We start from the raw sequence: 18081 nt of genomic DNA on the forward strand, positions 1-18081 counted from the left end.
AACGTTTCGTTACGCTGATGCCTGTAATGAGCGTGTTTGTGTCTGTAGGCCGTGTATTCGGTGTCCGTGTCTGAAGACGTCCCCCTGAATAAGCAAATCCTCCAGGTCAAAGCCACAGACGCTGACGCCGGCTCAAACGCACAGATCCAGTTCTCTCTGTTGGGTTCTGGAGCTGAAGACTTCATAATGCATCCACGCACAGGTTTGAGAGTCGTCGGGTTTAAAGAGACGTCCTGTTTATGGCGTTGCTGTTCGCTTATAAGACTCTTTCTCGCACTGCAGGCGAGCTGAGGACTGCCGTGGCTCTGGACCGTGAAAAGGTCGCTCGGTACACTCTGGTTGCCCGTGCAACGGATGGTGGCGGTTTGTGGTGTGAAGCTGAGGTGACGGTGGTTCTCTTGGATGTGAATGACAGTCCTCCAATGTTTAGCATGCCCCATTACACCACTAGCGTCTACGAGAACACCGCCACTAAAGCTCTGCTGACCCGGATACAAGCCATAGACCCTGATCTAGGTACGAGCATGTCCCACTTCTGTACCTGTAGTCTCATATGCTTTCATTGTGGGGGTTAAATCTTTTTTTACAAGAACTCTAATAGAGTATTTAAGCTTCATCCACTATGTATCTATCACTGGCAAACCTAGCAATTAACTTAAGAAAATGCTGTCAATGTTAAAACATGTTAATAAACGTTAGCAAACGAGTTAAATCATGTTAGCAATGTACTTAAACATGTTAGAAACATGTTAATTCATGTTAGCAATATGTTAAAACCTGTTCATTTATACCATCAATTTGTTAAATCATGTTAGCAACATGCTAATTAATGCTAACAACATATTCAAACATGCTAGCAAAATGCTATGTCATGCTTGCAGCATGCTAAAAGATGTTAACAACATGCTAGTTCATGCTAAAAGTGTGATAAAACATGCTATCAATATGCTAATTAATGCTAACATGTTAAAACATGCTAACAAAATGCTAATTCATGTTAGCAATGTGTTAAACATGATAGCAAACTGTTATTTCATATTAACAACGTGCATGCATGCTTTAACAGCATGCTAAAACATTTTAGTAACATGTTAAATAATGCTAGCAACATGTTAATTCATTGTAAAAAAATGTGCATGTTAATTCATGTTAGCAATGTGTTAAACATGATAGCAAACTGTTATTTCATATTAACAACGTGCATGCATGCTTTAACAGCATGCTAAAACAGTGTTAAATAATGCTAGCAACATGTTAATTCATTGTAAAAAAATGTGCACGTTAATTCATGTTAGCAATGTGTTAAAACCTGCTAGCAAACACATTCATCATCCTAGCAGCATGTTAAATCTTGTTAGCAAACATGTTAATTCATGCTAACAATATTTTAATGCATTGACCTTCGACAGCATAAAAATGTTTCCATTTTAGTTAATAGTTGATGCTAAAAGAGTCAACTAGCTTATAACTATTAATAAGCAGTTTCAACCATATAGAAACCAAGTTAATCTCTAAAAACGGAATATTTTTGGTGTAGTTTTGTAGATATAGAATCCTGCATGTTTTTTATTTTGCAGGTGTTAATCGTAAAGTGGTTTATTCCCTTGTTGACTCGGCTGATGGATTCTTCTCCATTGATAAATCATCCGGGATTTTGGTTTTGGAGCGTTTGTTGGACCGCGAGGTTCAGTCTTCGTACCATATAACGGTCCGTGCATCAGATCAAGGAGTTCCTGTTCACCTTTCCTCTCTGGCGAACATCACTATCACGGTTCTGGACATTAACGACAATCCGCCTGTGTTTGAGAGGAGGGACTATCTGGCAACGCTTCCTGAAGATGTCGCAGTGGGTACGGAAGTGGTACAAGTTTACGCGGCGAGTAAAGATATCGGCACCAATGCTGATATTTACTACAATATCAGGTCTGGAAACCAACAGGGCCATTTCACCATTAACATCAATACAGGTGAGATGCATTACATAAGATTATGTACACTACACAGAAATGTTAAAGGTGCACTATGTAACTTTTTTTGTGTTCAAAATGAACAATATTTAAATAACGAGTCAATGCTTCATCAATCCCTTCTTCCATAACATGTTTTTGTCTTACCCTGATTGTCTATGATAAGCCTATTATAAGTGTTTATATTTTAGACCTTTCGGGATAGTTTTCACAGGAAATTGCGTACATACGATAGAGAAAAGTTTATCCGGCTACTTTGACATGTGTCTGGTGTGTGAGTGGCAGAGGTTAGTTTTCACAATGAGCGAGAAAGGTTGACATGGAGTAGATAAATCTCAAACCCCCGGAAAATCACTTGTTTAAAATAAACGCCAAACAGAGGAGCTCATAATAAAACCAGAATCTACAGTGCTAAAACATGTTAGCAACATAATTCATGCTAACAACATGTTAAAACATGCTAGCAAAATGCTAATTCATGCTAGCTACGTGTTAAAACATGCTAGCAAAGTGCCTTTTCATGCTAGTTGTATGTTAAAACATGATAGCAACATGTTAAATAATGCTAGCAAAACATGCTATTTCATGATAGCAGCATGTTAAAACATGGTAATCATACTATACTAAATAATCTTAGCAATATGCTAATTCATGCTAACATGGTGTGTCTGTGGTGTTCTTTCGGCGCTCCTAAAAAATCTATTGGACGTCTCCAATAGACCTGATTTTTCCCTAAAATCGGACAGGAGGAGCTCTAGGACTGACTCACTGGGTAAACGTGCTAATTCAGGCTAACAGCATGTTAAATCATGTTAGTGATATACTAAAACATGTTAGCAACATGTTAATTCATGTAATTCAGCAATTCATGCTAGCAATGTGTTAAAACGTTAACAAATTAAGTCATGCTAACAGTGTGGCAAAACATGTTAGCAGCAAGCTAATTCATGTTACCAACATGCTAATTAATGCTAATAATGTGTGAAAACATGCTAGCACACAAATGTTAACAACATGTTAAAATATGCTACAAAACATGCTAATTCATGCTAGCAACGTGTTAGCAATGTGTAACGTTAGTAAACGTTAATTAATGCTAGCAATGTGCTAGAACATGTTAATTCTTGCTTGCAATTTCTTTCTTGCTTTCTTTCTCTTTCCACTTCACAAAATTTAAAGCTTATAAAACTTTCAAACTTTCATACGGCTTTGTCAAGCCAACATCAAAGTTTGTCCCAACAAAATTTACTCATCTAGTTATGGTTGTTGTAGCGCTATGCTGGAATTTATTTTCAAGGAAGTACTGTGTCTATTAATGGGTAAAGCTACAGTAACGTCTTCAGCTAGTCAGCTTGAGATCCTCTCCATCTAAACTGGTTATATCTCTTAAGCCTAGTAGTGAATGTTTTAGGAGAGTTAGGATAATCTCTCTCTTTCTTCAGTTTTGAGAAAGAATCATATTCATCCACACAGTCACACAGAACCGAAGCACAACCAGAACAATGTTCTTCCGCAAAATACATGCAGTTTTGTTTTTTAACCGCTAGAGGGCCAAAAGTTACATAGTGTACCTTTTCAATTAGATGTTCAAATGTGCATGTGATGTCCAAAATGTATCAAATTGAATGTTTGAAGTTGGCTACAATATAAATGTTTTTTTTTTATTATTGATATAATATATTTATATAATAGTTATAATAAAAATATATATTTATTTATCTGATATATTCAGTCTGTATTGAGTTATATGTTTACCCCTGTGCTGTGTACAGGTGCCATCTCGGTATCTCGACCGCTAGACTTTGAGTCCTGCAAGGATTATTTCCTGACGGTGGAGGCCACGGATGGCGGAACTCCGCCCCTCAGTGCTGTTACCATGGTAAACATCAACCTGACGGATGTCAATGACAACGCCCCCATGTTCAGCCGCGACGCCTACAGCGTGTCTATTAGTGAGGACGCTAACATAGGAGACACTGTGGTCAAGGTAAGAGGTCATGAAATTCACATCAGTCTTATTTTTGTCTTTTGAGATCCGCCTTATAATTCAGCCTTTTGTCACGGTTGCCTAGGTGACCGCAGAAGACATCGACAGTCACGCGAACGGCGACATCCTGTATTCCATCGTCAGCGGCGACCGAGAGAACCAGTTCTTCATCGAGCCAATCACGGGCCAGATCAAAGTCAACAAGCAGCTGGATCGAGAAACGGTGAGGAACATGGGACAAAACCCCACAGATCAGGGAACAGACGAAAAAAAGAAGAAATTAAATATTTCACGGCAGACATTCACACATGAAAGCCTTTAATAACAGACTTGGTTGTAGGGATTAATTTATTATTAAAAAAGATTATCCTTGTGTCTGAGATTAAGATAATGGTATTACACCTGTAATACCGTTACATAACAGATAAAAAAGGCGGGAGAGATTATCATTGATCGAGAGACTGAGACAGATTCTGCTACATATGTAACATAAATTTGGCCCATTATGTTTCAAACTTCATTTGTATTTACATGAGTGAAAATTTGCATAAGTTTTTTTTCCAAGTGGCACATAATGTTATATCACTGCGACCACTAGATGGAGCTAAAGCTTCTTTGGATGATATGCAAAGTTTCCTTTTTTACTCTCATGTCAATTAGCTTAATGAAGTCATTGTTGTTTTCAGCTTACCGAGTCTGTTCAATTATAGACGGTTAAAGGGGGGTCGGATCATCTCCTGGCTCTTTTGAAATACGACTTTGATGTATGGTGTAGACATACTCTATTAACTCTCAGTGTAAATCCTCTCCAAAGTCCATTAATTGTAACTAAGCTGCAAAAAAAAGAGAGAAAATATAATTATTCATTTAGGAAAAGAATCCCCTCTGAATAGTGTTTAACATTATGAGTGGAGTTTTGGGAGAAAATAAAATCAGTCCCTTTTAATGAACAGAGAGGAAAATCAAATGAGGAAAACATTTTAGGAAAAGAAAATTCAAAATGGCTGACTTCCTGTTGCGTTTAGGGCTTCGCTCCAAGAATCTTTTTCGTAGGTATTGGGACATTACATTTATATGCCGTTTTTTGTATTCGTATAAGAAACGTAGCAGGAGGAGAGCTTCGTTGAAATTTTGTAGGTGGCGCTGTTGAGCCATTTTGCCACACCTAATTCTGAAACTCACATCAGATGTAAATTATGCATGTGTAGGACCTTAAAAATAGGAGGCCCTCATTTTGGAGGAGAAGAACAATAAAGAGAGCAGTTCTAAGGTCTTGGACGTTTAAAAAAAAGAGTTACAAACTGAGTTTTTGTGTCTGTATGTATAGAGCTTCAGATGATCTGTCAGCTTCTCATGGACTATTTATGACACGGCAGTGTCAGAGTGAAAGTGAAAGAGAATATATGGATGTGTGTTCATCTCTCTTTACTTTGTACTCTCTTTTCATCTCTTATTCTGTATGTTTTTAACTCTCTCTCTCTCTCTCTCTCTCTCTCTGTATCTGTAGATGGCTGGTTACTCGTTGTCCATCAGAGCTCTTGACAGCGGGACGCCAGCCATGTCCTCAACAGTTCAGGTCAACATCGACATCTCTGACGTCAACGACAACCCGCCCACCTTCACCCCAGCCAATCACACCGCGGTTATACAGGTACGATAATGAGCGATGGGTAAATCAGCCAATCACGTCCGAGTAATTTCATCAGTTTAACATGAGCTTTTACTCAATAATAACAGGAGAACAAGCCTTTGGGAACGAGTGTCCTGCAGCTGTCCGTCGTCGATAAGGACGCCAGCCACAACGGCCCCCCTTTCCATTTCCATATCCTGGCAGGAAATGAGGGGGCGTGGTTTAAACTGGATAGAGAAGGGCTGTTGACGTCCAGTCGGGTGTTTCGTAGGTCAGAGGGCACAGAATACATCATTCACGTGCAGGTAATGAGAAATGCTGGAAATACATTTTTGTAAATGTAATTATGTAAACCTTGATTATACACTACCGTTCAAACGTTTATGGTTGGTAAGATATTATATATACAGGGTGGGCCATTTATATGGATACACCGTAATAACATGGGAATGGTTGGTGATATTAAAGTCCTGTTTGTGGCACATTAGTATATGTGAGGGGGCAAACTCCTCAAGATGGGTGGTGACCATGGTGGCCATTTAGAAGTCGGCCATCTTGGATACAACTTTTGTTTTTTCAATAGGAAGAGGGCCATGTGACACATCAAACTTATTGGTAATGTCACAAGAAAAACAGTGGTGTGCTTGGTTTCAACGTAACTTTATTCGTTCATGAGTTATTTACAAGTTTCTGACCACTTATAAAATGTGTTCAATGTGCTGCCCATTGTGTTGGATTGTCAATGCAACCCTGTTCTCCCACTCTTCACACACTGATTGCAACACCGCAGGAGAAATGCCAGCACAGGCATCCAGTATCCGTAGTTTATTATTATTTTTTTATTATTCCTTAAGGAATTCCTATAAGGAAGTCTCTTGTGTTCATTTGATAAAAAAATACAGTAAAAACTGTAATATTGTGAAATATTTTTACAATTTAAGGTAACTATTTGCTATTTAAATATATTTTAAGATCTAATTTATTCCTGTGATCAAAGCTGAATTTTCAGCATCATTATTCCAGTCTTCAGTGTCACATGATCCTTCAGAAATCATTATAATATGATGATTTGATGATCTAGAATCATTTCTTATTATTATCAAGTTCAAATGAACAGCATTTGTAACACACACATTATAAATGTTTTACTGTCACTGCTTTTTATACTTATATGATTTATGCAAATGGCACAGTTATTATATTTTAAAACAAGCTGCATTTTAATCAAATCACACACACATTTCAATTCAAATAATCCTTCTGTGGTTTGATTGACGCTTGATTCAGCCAATCACTGTCTGCGGTTTCACACTCTAGGCCAGTGATTCGGGTCGGCCGCCCCTGTCGTCGATGGCGAGCGTGTTGGTGCGTGTGATAGAGGAGAGCGTTCACAAGCCAGTGGCGTCACCTTTACACGTGCACATCGTCACCATGGAGGACGAGTTTCCAGGAGGTGTAATCGGTCAGATACACGCGACAGACCAAGATGCCTTTGATATACTGACCTACGGACACACACACCAGCAGAGCAGCCTTTTCAAGGTATTTGAGTGTGTGTTCCATTGGTTTGCCTTTTCTTTACGCACACCGTGTCGTATTTGTATTTTGACAGTTTATCATCTTTTAGAGCAGGAGGTCCCAAGCTTTTCAGTCTGCTGAACCTCTACAACTCAAATTGTTTACATTGAGACACTTTGAGATTCAAATAAATGTAATTAATAATTAAACAACATTTTGTTATATAATTGTTTATCTGTACCAATCAAAAGTAGTAATTTTTACGGTAACACTTTATTTTGATGGTCCCTTTTGAACATTCTTTTCACTATCAGTAACTTTGCAAGTAGATGTCAACTAACTGTCATTAGAGTATTAGTAAACTGTCTGCTTAATATCTACTAACTCTTTATTGTGATGGTCCACCAACAGACATTCTACTGACTATAAGTAACTTTGCAACTACATGTAAACTTATTCTTACCCTAACCCTACCAGTTTACTAATACTCTACTAACACTCTAATGAGAGTTAGTTGACATGTAGATGCAACGTTACTTATAGCCAACAGAATGTGTTAAAGGGACCATCTAAATAAAGTGAAACCATTTTTACAGTTTCATTTTTTTACTTTTTAGAACGATAATAAAGTCATCATGAAACTATGAAAATAACAGTGGAAAAATGGAAATGATGCTAGACAAAAAAATGTTTTCAAATTAAAATTATCTTAAACTATCTTCGCATTTTCAAGGTTCATGCTTAAACTTTTTTATTTTAGTTTTGTAAAGAAATTTGTACTCGTAAAATATTTATAATATCTCATTTCAAGCATTTAAGTATAAACTTCTGTATTAAATGTTTTCATAATTATTAGAATCATTAATTCATACAAACTTTTGACTTGGTCGTTTTATTTATTTATTGAATTTTTTATTGAATTTTTATATATATATACAGTGCAATGCATAAGTGAATACACCCATGCTAAAGTTGACTAAAAAGAGGAATAAAAAATCATATTTTGGAAATTGAACTTAATGCCTTAATTTAAAAAATTAGGAAAAATCCAACCTTTAAGGACACCAATTTTCTTTGTGAATGAATAATGTATCGTAAATAAATAAATGTTCTTCCTTAAAATACAGGGTGCATAAGTTTGGACACCCCTATGTTAAATTCCCATAGAGGCAGGCAGATTTTTATTTTTAAGTATTTTTTTTTATTTTTTTTTAGGATACTATGCATCCTGATAAAGTTCCCTTGGCCTCTGGAATTAAAATAGCCCCACATCATCACATAGCCTTCACCATACCTAGAGATTGGCATGGTTTTATTTCAGTTAGCCTAAAAGCTAGTTTGATTTGCATTGAGAGATGATCTTATGGAAAGTACCCCATGCCAATCTCTAGTTATATATTCGAATTCCAAATTTTTATTTTTCAACAAACTATTTATAACTTTCCATGTGCCTTTCATATTGTCTCTGTTTTTCTCTAATCTGCTACTATAGTATGCCTCTATCCTTGTTCTAAGTATTTTTGTTAATTTATTTTTATAAACCTTATACTTCAATTCAACATTCTCTGTTCTGTGTTTTATAAATTCTCTATACAGAGTATTCTTCTTTTTACATGCATTTAATAGTCCTTTGGTCATCCAACATTTTTGCTGCTTATTTTTGTCCTTTACTTTATAAATCATCATAGGACAGTTCTTGTTATACAATTGAATAAATGTAGCTAAGAATGAACTGTAAGCTTCCTGTACACCATTTACATAAACATTCTTCCAATTTTGTTTTAATAAATCTGCCTTAAAGGCTTCCACCATTCCTGGAGTTCTCATCCTCCGTTATTCTAATCTCTGCTATCGGCTCAGATGTTTTTGATTTATGGTTACTATGATAAATGGCAAATATAGGTAAATGATCACTTATATCTTCAATAAGTAACCCTCCTGAGACAGCTGTATCCATAACATTCGAATATATGTTATCAATCAGAGTCGCGCTATAAGCTGTGACCCTGCTTGGCTTGGTAATGGTTGGAATTAAACCCAGGCTATTCATGACATAAATAAATTCACTAGTTCCCTTGTGCCCTTGTGGATTTAAGAGATCAACATTAAAATCCCCACACAAAAACACTTTCTTCCGCCCTACTACCCTGTCAAACATATGAATTAAGTGATCTTTTGTAATATCTATGCAATGCATGCTCCAGGGGCTCTATAAGCACAACTAATAATTATATTTTTACTTCTTTTCATTTCTATCTCTACCGTAACTATTTCAAAAAAGCCATCACATTCTTTTGACATGGTTACCACCTTATTACATTTCAAAGAAACATCAACATACAGGGCCACCCCACCACCTTTCTTGTTTGCCCTATTAATTACAAACATCTCATATCCCTTCATAACAAAATCATTTGAATTATCCTCATGTAACCATGTTTCAGATACTGCGATAACATTAAACTTCCTCTTAAACTGATTTAAATAATCTACAATTCTGGGGAAGTTCCTATTCAAGCTTTTACTATTAAAATGAATAATAGACAATACCCCATCCCCATCAAAATCAAAATCATTAAATTGTTGGTCAGTAAAATATCCACAGATATCATTACAAGATGTAGAAGATGTAGGCCTATTATAAAAATTACTTTCTGGATCTATTTGACATTCTCTTCCATATAGACCTTCTTCATTTTCCAAATCGTCCCATAATCCATAATGTCCTAATCCAGAATGCAGATCTTGAGTGACAGCCGTTGGCACATATCTAGGCCCTTCTGCGTCGTGCTCCATTTCACTTTCTACATCACAACCATCCAAATCTTGATCACTGTCTTCCATAAATGGGAACACATACTCTTTACATGGCATCATTATAATTCAGTCCACATCCATGCATCACTTCAATAGGCCTAATTGTCCATAAGCAATAACCCAACAATAATATAAACAATAATCTATACACTGTATGCCTAACTACGATTGATACCTGTCCAAACAAACTCAAATTCCCTTCCCTCACGGTCCGTGAGTGTATATCTAACAACAGCAGCATAGTCCAACAGAAAAATGCACACGCGTATGATACAAACAAAAAAAGGAGAAAAAACCCCTCCCAAAAATAAAAAAATCCAATGGCACAAAAATAGCCTAGGTTCTGTCCTACTCCATGGAAGGCTTTGATCCTGTTCTCACGATTCAAACCGTTCAAGTTCATGAAGATCCCTTACCGTAATAACTTTTATCAGTACTTTACCATTTCTACTTACTATATGATTAGTATGGTTTGGGGTTAGTTGTATGTAATTATGCATAATTTATAGTTATTAGTACACTTGTAACAAGGACACTGTAAAATAAAGTGTGACCTTGTGTTTTTTGACGCATCTGTGTTTTTCTCTCCCAGGTCAGCCCTCGAGATGGTCGAATCATCGCTCTGAGTGGGTTGGACGCGGGCCGCTACACCCTCAACGCTACTGTAACCGACGGCCGCTTCACTGTGAGCGTGCCCGTGAGCGTGCACGTGGAGCAGGCCTCGGTCGAGATGCTCCACGACGCTGTGACGGTCCGTTTCGACCGCGTCTCCCCTCACGACTTCGTGTCCCGTCACCTCCCTTCGGTCAAACGCGTCCTGTCCGGTGTCATGGCGACTCCCCGCCCCGACGCTCTGCACGTGCTCAGTGTGCAGCCCGTGGAGTCCACGGGGCAGCTGGACCTGCTGGTGGCGGTGGAGACGGCGGACGGCAGCGGGTTCTACAAGGCGGCGTTCGTGACGCAGAAGCTGAGCTCGGCCCGACGCCAGCTGGACCAGGTCCTGAGGGTGTCTGCGGTTCTGGATAAGAACTGCTCGGGTCTGGACTGCAGGGAGGCCCAGTGTGAACAAACCATCACGCTGGACTCACACAGTCTGCTCACGTACAGCTCCACCAAAACCAGCTTTGTGTCGCCCAAGTTTCACAGGAACACACGATGCGTGTGCAGCGGTGAGTGTTCAGCCCCTTTCACACTGAAATTACCGTAAAATGACCTGAACGACTTTTCCGGTACATACACAAATGTGCTGTTCACACAAGCAACGGCATACCATCTGTTTACCAGTTAGATACTATTCACACATCAGTATAATTTTTAATACAAACTTGATTAATCTGCATGTAAATATACACACTGCTGCACGATTTGGGGAAAATGTCATATTGCGATAATTGAGGTCAATATTGCGATTGCGATATGCGATATGATAAACAAATGGTTTCATGAGTCAACTTGCTTGGTTCTCAAGGAAAATAAATGCACACACAGATTAGTGATAATCTGCCTAAAGAAAAAAGTTCTTTAGTCAAGAGCAGTGAGTGTTTTTCTCTGTTCCCTTTGTTCTTTGATTAACTTAAGCGACAGATATAATTAGTGGCTATTGTGTACTGTCCCTTTAAGACCAGCCGCTGCTGTCAGAGACGCGGATCTCACACGCGCCTGATTCTCTCACGAGTCACAACTCTTCACATTCATAATAAGACTACTCTTATGTTATGAAGATACTCGTCAAAAAGACATTTTGGCATAATTGTGTGTGTTATTGTTCGTTCAAGCTCGAAAGAGAACTGTATTCTGGCATGCTGTTTTGTGCGCACGCACGATATTAGCGCGAGTCTTTCTGTGTGTCACAGTCAGGACATTCACAGGCAGCGCGTTCATTTTGGCATACATGTGTGTTGTTCGTTCTACCGCGAAAGAGAACTTGATACTGTCGCGCGTCTATCTGTGGGTTGTGTGTGTGTGTGTGTGTGTGTGTGTCAGGAGGACATTCACTGACAGCGCGTTCTTTTTTGTCTTATCGCGCATGAATGGTTTAAAAGCATTTGCATGAATAAGAGCAGGATCATAACACTAGCCAAAGGATGCCAAAAATAAACAGATGCTGCGTTAATTGCGTTAACAGCGCTAATTTGTTTATTTAATATAAAATCGCAGCATTTTGCGTCATTTAATCGCGTAGGCTTGACATCGCGATTGCGATATGATTAATCGTGCAGAACTAATACACACAGTTTCTGTGTGAAAAATATTGACTGATGCCTGTCGGTTGGACAAATACTGCAACAAAACATTCATGTATACACTACACCCTGGTACACTACAAAAAAGCGTCTCTTCATCAATCACACGTTTCACAGTAGTCGATTGTCGAGTTCACGCGCATGATCATAGGTACTAAACCTATGCGCGTGAACTCGACAATCGATTACTGTGGACTTCGACCGAAAACAGGATGTAAATACAGGTATGTGTGCTGGCTGAATAAACATCATTTTTATTCATATCTTTCACATCTACTGCAGTCAGATTCAGCCGCGTTCACTCAGAAGGAATCACTCACATGACCTGTGCACTTGTAATGACACATCAAGGATGTTAAGAGGCTAAAAGCAGGTTTAAAACTTGCCCCATTGAAGTCAACAGGGTGCAAATTTTAAAAAGAGGATAACACGGTGTAGGCAACACCGATTTTTGTCGTTGTTCTCTGTACTGACAGCACTCCAAATATACAAAAAAATGAGCTCAATGTTAAAATTGACCGGAATTCTCCTTTAACTTAGACAGTTACCTCTGATAACAGAACACTCTAATGTGGACTCATGCACTAAAGCTGCTTTGAAATTATGTGTATTGTGAAAAGCGCTATACAAATAAACGTGAATTGAATATATATATATATATATATATATATATATATATATATATATATATATATATATATGTGTATGTGTGTGTGTGTATATATATATATATATGTATATGTGTGTGTGTATATATGTATATATGTATATATACATATATATATATATATATATATATATATATATATATATATATGTGTGTGTATGTATATATACATATACATAAATACATTTAACTTAGTGATTGATATCAGAATGTGAAGAGAGTTTCAACCAGCATAACAAAAAAAATAAAAATTTCTGGAGCAAATCACCTACCCTGCTCTTGACACAAGGTTAAAAGTGCTCTTAACCCTTGTTGAAAAGATATTAATCCAGGGTGAAGTGCAGTGTGAAAAATCCGTAGATAAGCTCAGCTATTACACATGCACTTACACACTCTTGGCCACAGTGTCCTTGCACTCAAAAACAACAGGAACAGAAACATGTTTTTAGAGTTAAAAAATTTTTGTGGTCAATCATATCTCTTATAATTCAGGCTAACAGTACACCACTACTTGGTTTGCAATGGTAATTTCTTCTTCTGTTTCTCTCAGACGGGAGTTGTTCTGCTGCATCGGAGGTGTGTGTGGATATGAGATGTCCTGGTGACATGCAGTGCGTGGGAACGGACAGCAGCAGGGGGCCGTACGCATGCCAGTGTCCGCCGGGGAAACTGGGAGAGTGTGCGGGTAACCTTTGACCCCTGTGTGAAGCCTCTTTATATGTCATATATAATGTGGCACCTTGTGGAAATATTTCTTTTTCTCTCTGTGTGTTCTTCAGGACACACCTCTCTGAGCTTCTCTGGGAACAGTTATATCAAGTACAGAGTGACGGATGGCGAGAGAAGCGGAGAGATGAAGTTAGCCCTCCGGATCAGAACGCTGCAGAGCAAGGGAATCATCATGTACACGCGTGCAGATCCGTGCAGCGTGCTGAAGGTACCGCGCTCACATTAACACGCTTGCATGCCCATATCATTCATTTACTTTGTTCCGGTTACTGTTTAACAGGGAAATCAGGTTAACGTTAAAGAGTTATGAAACCCTAATAGACCATTTAGAGAGGTTAACAGGCATGTACACTACTGTTCAAAAGTTTGAGAGTGCTTTTATAGCTATAGCAGTCCATAAGTGATTAACTTTTATAGAACCAAGCTGAATGAACAACTGATTTCAACTGAACAATGACTGTTTACTTCTGTCTTTTTAAAGCTGCTTTACAGCATAATTAAATTCTGTTTGCATAGTTGAATCGTTATTTTCCTGTTTATCACTGTAAAGCTGCATTGAAACAATCATAACAATAATTGATTCATTGAATCGTAAAAATGAAAAATTACAGTAATTTAAAAATCAAAATAAAACGCTTACTAAAAAGATGACAATTTATTTGTTTATCTACATGTCATGTGACCATTTACAAACATCAGTATCATTAACCTTGAACATGCTAATGTGTTCAATTATTGAATTATTAACTCAAAGGGCCCTATCATACACCTGGCGCAATGCAGTTTCAGCCCGACGCAGTTATCATTTTCACGTCCTGCGCCACGTTATTTAAATAGCAAATGCATGCCCATTTGTGCGCCCATGTGCGTGCGGTCTGAAAACGAGGTGTGTTCAGGCATATTTTGAGGCAACTGAAATAGACTGCGCCACTGACCAACTGAAACCTGGTCTAAAGTCAATGGCACAGTATTTTTTTTGTTATTTAAAGAGAGCGTTAGTAATATGCGCCTATAGGCGGGTCCACAACGCGCGTACACTTTGTCTTGTAGATGGTCTACTCGCGCACTTTAGCCTTGCGCACGATCAGATCCGTTTCCTCGCTAGAGAAGCATTCAGTTTTTCTGCTTGCAAATTCCGTCATGTAAATAGCGAATCCGCCATGGCGCGAGCGCAACTGGCTTTCAATGGGAATGGGAGACGAGACTCTGATTGGTTTATTGCACGTTACACCCAAAACACACCCATTACTCATTAAGAGAATAGGGACAACCCTTTTAGACCATGTTTGTATTTACATGAAATTTTACTGCGTCACATTTAACATATAGTTGACTGACTGTATCGGCATTTGATTGACAGATCGAAGAGGGAAAGTTGTGGTTCCAGTTGGATTGCAGCAACAGTCCCAGGAGCATCGGGATCTCCGGCCGACCGGTTAACGACGGGAACTGGCATCACGTGGTCCTGGAGTTGCGTGGAAACTACAGCAGCCTCTCGCTAGACGACATGTACGTGGAGCGGCGGCTGGCCACGGCCAAATACCGTCCTTTAGGAGCAGATTTGTCCATTTATTTCGGAGCGCAGGTGTCGCCTCCGGACGCCCGCAGCTTGACGGAAAGGAAAGGACCGCGGGTCACCAATGGCTTTCAGGGCTGTCTAGACTCTGTGGTTCTGAACGATAACGAACTCCCGCTGCAGAACAAACGCAGCCCGTACGCGGAGGTGGTGGGACTGACGGATCTCAAGTTGGGATGCGTTCTCTATCCGGACGCGTGTGCCGCCCAGCCCTGCCTTAACGGTGGCACCTGCATCAGCCTGCCGTCTGGAGGTGTGTGTGTGTTCAGTTTTGGCTTCAGTCACATCAGCTTAGCCTCTGTCTACGGAGTCTGATGGAGACCAAATGACCAATTATGATGATTAAACCAGCTCCTGCTTTCCACAGGCTCTCTAGTGAATCTCGTCTCTTCTCATCTTCTTGCATTTCTTCTAGTCTTGTTTTATTCCCTTTCGTCTTTCCCCTTATAACCTTGTCTCCTTTTGTCTCGTCTCCTCACTTCTCCTCTCTTCTCTCTCATCTCGTATCCTGTCTTCTCCTCTCAACTCATCTCCTCTTTACTCCTCGTCTCGTTCATCTCCTTTCCTCTTGTCTCCTGTCGTCTCTTCTCCTCTCGTCTCTCTCAGCTCGTCTCCTGTCTTCTCCTCTCGTCTCTCTCATCTCGTCTCCTGTCTTCTCCTCTAAACTCATCTCCTCTTTACTCCTCTTGTCTCGTTTCATCTCCTTTCCTCTTGTCTCCTCTCGTCTCTTCTCTTCTCCTCTCTTCTTGTCTCAGCTCGTCTCCTGTCTTCTCATCTCCTCTCATCTCTTCTCTCTCATCTCGTCTCCTGTCTTCTCCTCTAAACTCATCTCCTCTTTACTCCTCTTGTTTCGTTCATCTCCTTTCTTCTTGTCTCCTCTCGTCTCTTCTCTTCTCCTCTCTTCTTGTCTCAGCTCGTCTCCTGTCTTCTCATCTCCTCTCATCTCTTCTCGTTTCATCTCGTCTCCTGTCTTCTCCTCTAAACTCATCTCCTCTTTACTCCTCTTGTCTCGTTTCATCTCCTTTCCTCTTGTCTCCTGTCGTCTCTTCTCTTCTCCTCTCTTCTCTCTCATCTCGTCTCCTGTCTTCTCCTCTAAACTCATCTCCTCTTTACTCCTCTAGTCTCGTTTCATTTCCTTTCCTCTTGTCTCCTGTCATCTCTTCTCTTCTCCTCTCTTCTCTCTCATCTCGTCTCCTGTCTTCTCCTCTCAACTCATCTCGTCTTTACTCCTCTTGTCTCGTTTCATCTCCTTTCCTCGTCTCCTCTCGTCTCTTCTCTTCTCCTCTCTTCTTGTCTCAGCTCGTCTCCTGTCTTCTCATCTCCTCTCATCTCTTCTCGTTTCATCTCGTCTCCTGTCTTCTCCTCTAAACTCATCTCCTCTTTACTCCTCTAGTCTCGTTTCATCTCCTTTCCTCTTGTCTCCTGTCGTCTCCTCTCTTCTCTCTCATCTTATCTCCTGTCTTCTCCTCTAAACTCATCTCCTCTTTACTCCTCTTGTCTCGTTTCATCTCCTTTCCTCTTGTCTCCTGTCGTCTCTTCTCTTCTCCTCTCATCTCTCTCATCTCGTCTCCTGTCTTCTCCTCTAAACTCATCTCCTCTTTACTCCTCTTGTCTCGTTTCATCTCCTTTCCTCTTGTCTCCTCTCGTCTCTTCTCTTCTCCTCTCATCTCTCTCATCTCGTCTCCTGTCTTCTCTTCTCCTCTCGTCTCTCTCATCTCGTCTCCTGTCTTCTCCTCTAAACTCATCTCCTCTTTACTCCTCTTGTCTCGTTTCATCTCCTTTCCTCTTCTCTCCTCTCGTCTCTTCTCTTCTCCTCTCTTCTTGTCTCAGCTCGTCTCCTGTCTTCTCATCTCCTCTCATCTCTTCTCTCTCATCTCATCTCCTGTCTTCTCCTCTAAACTCATCTCCTCTTTACTCCTCTTGTCTCGTTTCATCTCCTTTCCTCTTGTCTCCTCTCGTCTCTTCTCTTCTCCTCTCTTCTTGTCTCGGCTCGTCTCCTGTCTTCTCATCTCCTCTCGTCTCATCTCGTCTCTCTCCTCTTTTCTTGTCTCTTCTATTTTCACTGTTTTGTCTAGTCTCTTCTCTTCTCATATTTCTCTCTTTGTCTCCTCTCATTTCTCTCTTCTCTTTCTCTTCTCATCGATTTATTGTACTCGAGTCTCATTTTTCTAATTTCATGTCCTATCTAGTCTCTTCTCTTCCCTTCTCTTTCCTTATTTTGTCATCTCTTCTCTTCTGTTTTCTTCTCTTCTCACATTTATACTATTACATCTCTACTATTTTTCCTCTTCTCATCTCTTCACTTCTATATCTTAACGTCTTCATGTTTCACATCTCATGTTTTCTTCTCATCTCTTCTGATTTAGTTTATGTTCATCTCTTCTTATCTCATCTCTTCTTTTCCTATCTCATCTATTCTTTTCATCTTATCTAATACTTTTCTCCACTTCTCATCTGTTATTTTCTCTTACGTCTCATCTCTTCTATGTTCGTCTCTTCTCATCTCTTTTCATCCCTTTTCTCTTTTCTTTTCTCCTCTCAACTTGTCTCATCTTGTTTCCCTTCTCATCTCTTCCTCCTGACTGTAGTCATCTCTCTCTCTTTCACTCGTTCACTGGCTCTGATGAATGGAGCAGTGCGTTGTGGGAGTTGCGGTGTTGTGCCATACACATCCTCTCTGAAAAGGTCGTTTGTGCAGGAGTGTCTGCCAGACGCGTGTGCGTGTGTGTCTGTCTGTCTGTTTGTTTGTTTGTTTTTGTGGGTAGACCTGATAAAACCAGCGCACTGTTTACTCACTGACATTTTCCACGCGATTTCCCACCGGCGTGTGTCTGTGCGATTGTTTTGCAATTCCTGAACAAACAGTCTGTCTTGTGTGTCTCTCTCAGGTTACTCCTGCAGTTGCAGTGCTCTGTTCACTGGAGGGCGCTGTGAGACAGAGATCAGC

The 18081-nt window shown here is 39.7% G+C and overlaps 1 protein-coding gene across 2 annotated transcripts in view; it reads left to right on the plus strand.

Moving 5' to 3' along the window:
• The window catches only part of fat3a (FAT atypical cadherin 3a), a 54456-nt gene that overhangs the window by 19085 nt on the left and 17290 nt on the right, over window positions 1-18081 (plus strand). For both annotated transcript variants that reach the window (XM_084419214.1, XM_084419213.1), the window contains 13 exons: window positions 49-202; window positions 283-516; window positions 1578-1967; window positions 3740-3954; window positions 4040-4177; window positions 5462-5605; window positions 5692-5889; window positions 6902-7126; window positions 10512-11088; window positions 13380-13514; window positions 13609-13766; window positions 14919-15387; window positions 18023-18081. The exon at window positions 18023-18081 is cut by the window's right edge and continues 95 nt beyond it. In XM_084419214.1, coding sequence (XP_084275340.1) covers window positions 49-202; window positions 283-516; window positions 1578-1967; window positions 3740-3954; window positions 4040-4177; window positions 5462-5605; window positions 5692-5889; window positions 6902-7126; window positions 10512-11088; window positions 13380-13514; window positions 13609-13766; window positions 14919-15387; window positions 18023-18081 — 3096 coding nt within the window. The remainder of the gene's footprint in view (window positions 1-48; window positions 203-282; window positions 517-1577; window positions 1968-3739; window positions 3955-4039; window positions 4178-5461; window positions 5606-5691; window positions 5890-6901; window positions 7127-10511; window positions 11089-13379; window positions 13515-13608; window positions 13767-14918; window positions 15388-18022) is intronic.

This window comes from Rutilus rutilus (assembly GCF_951802725.1).
Source record: "Rutilus rutilus genome assembly, chromosome: 9".
Taxonomy (NCBI): Eukaryota; Metazoa; Chordata; class Actinopteri; order Cypriniformes; family Leuciscidae; genus Rutilus; species Rutilus rutilus.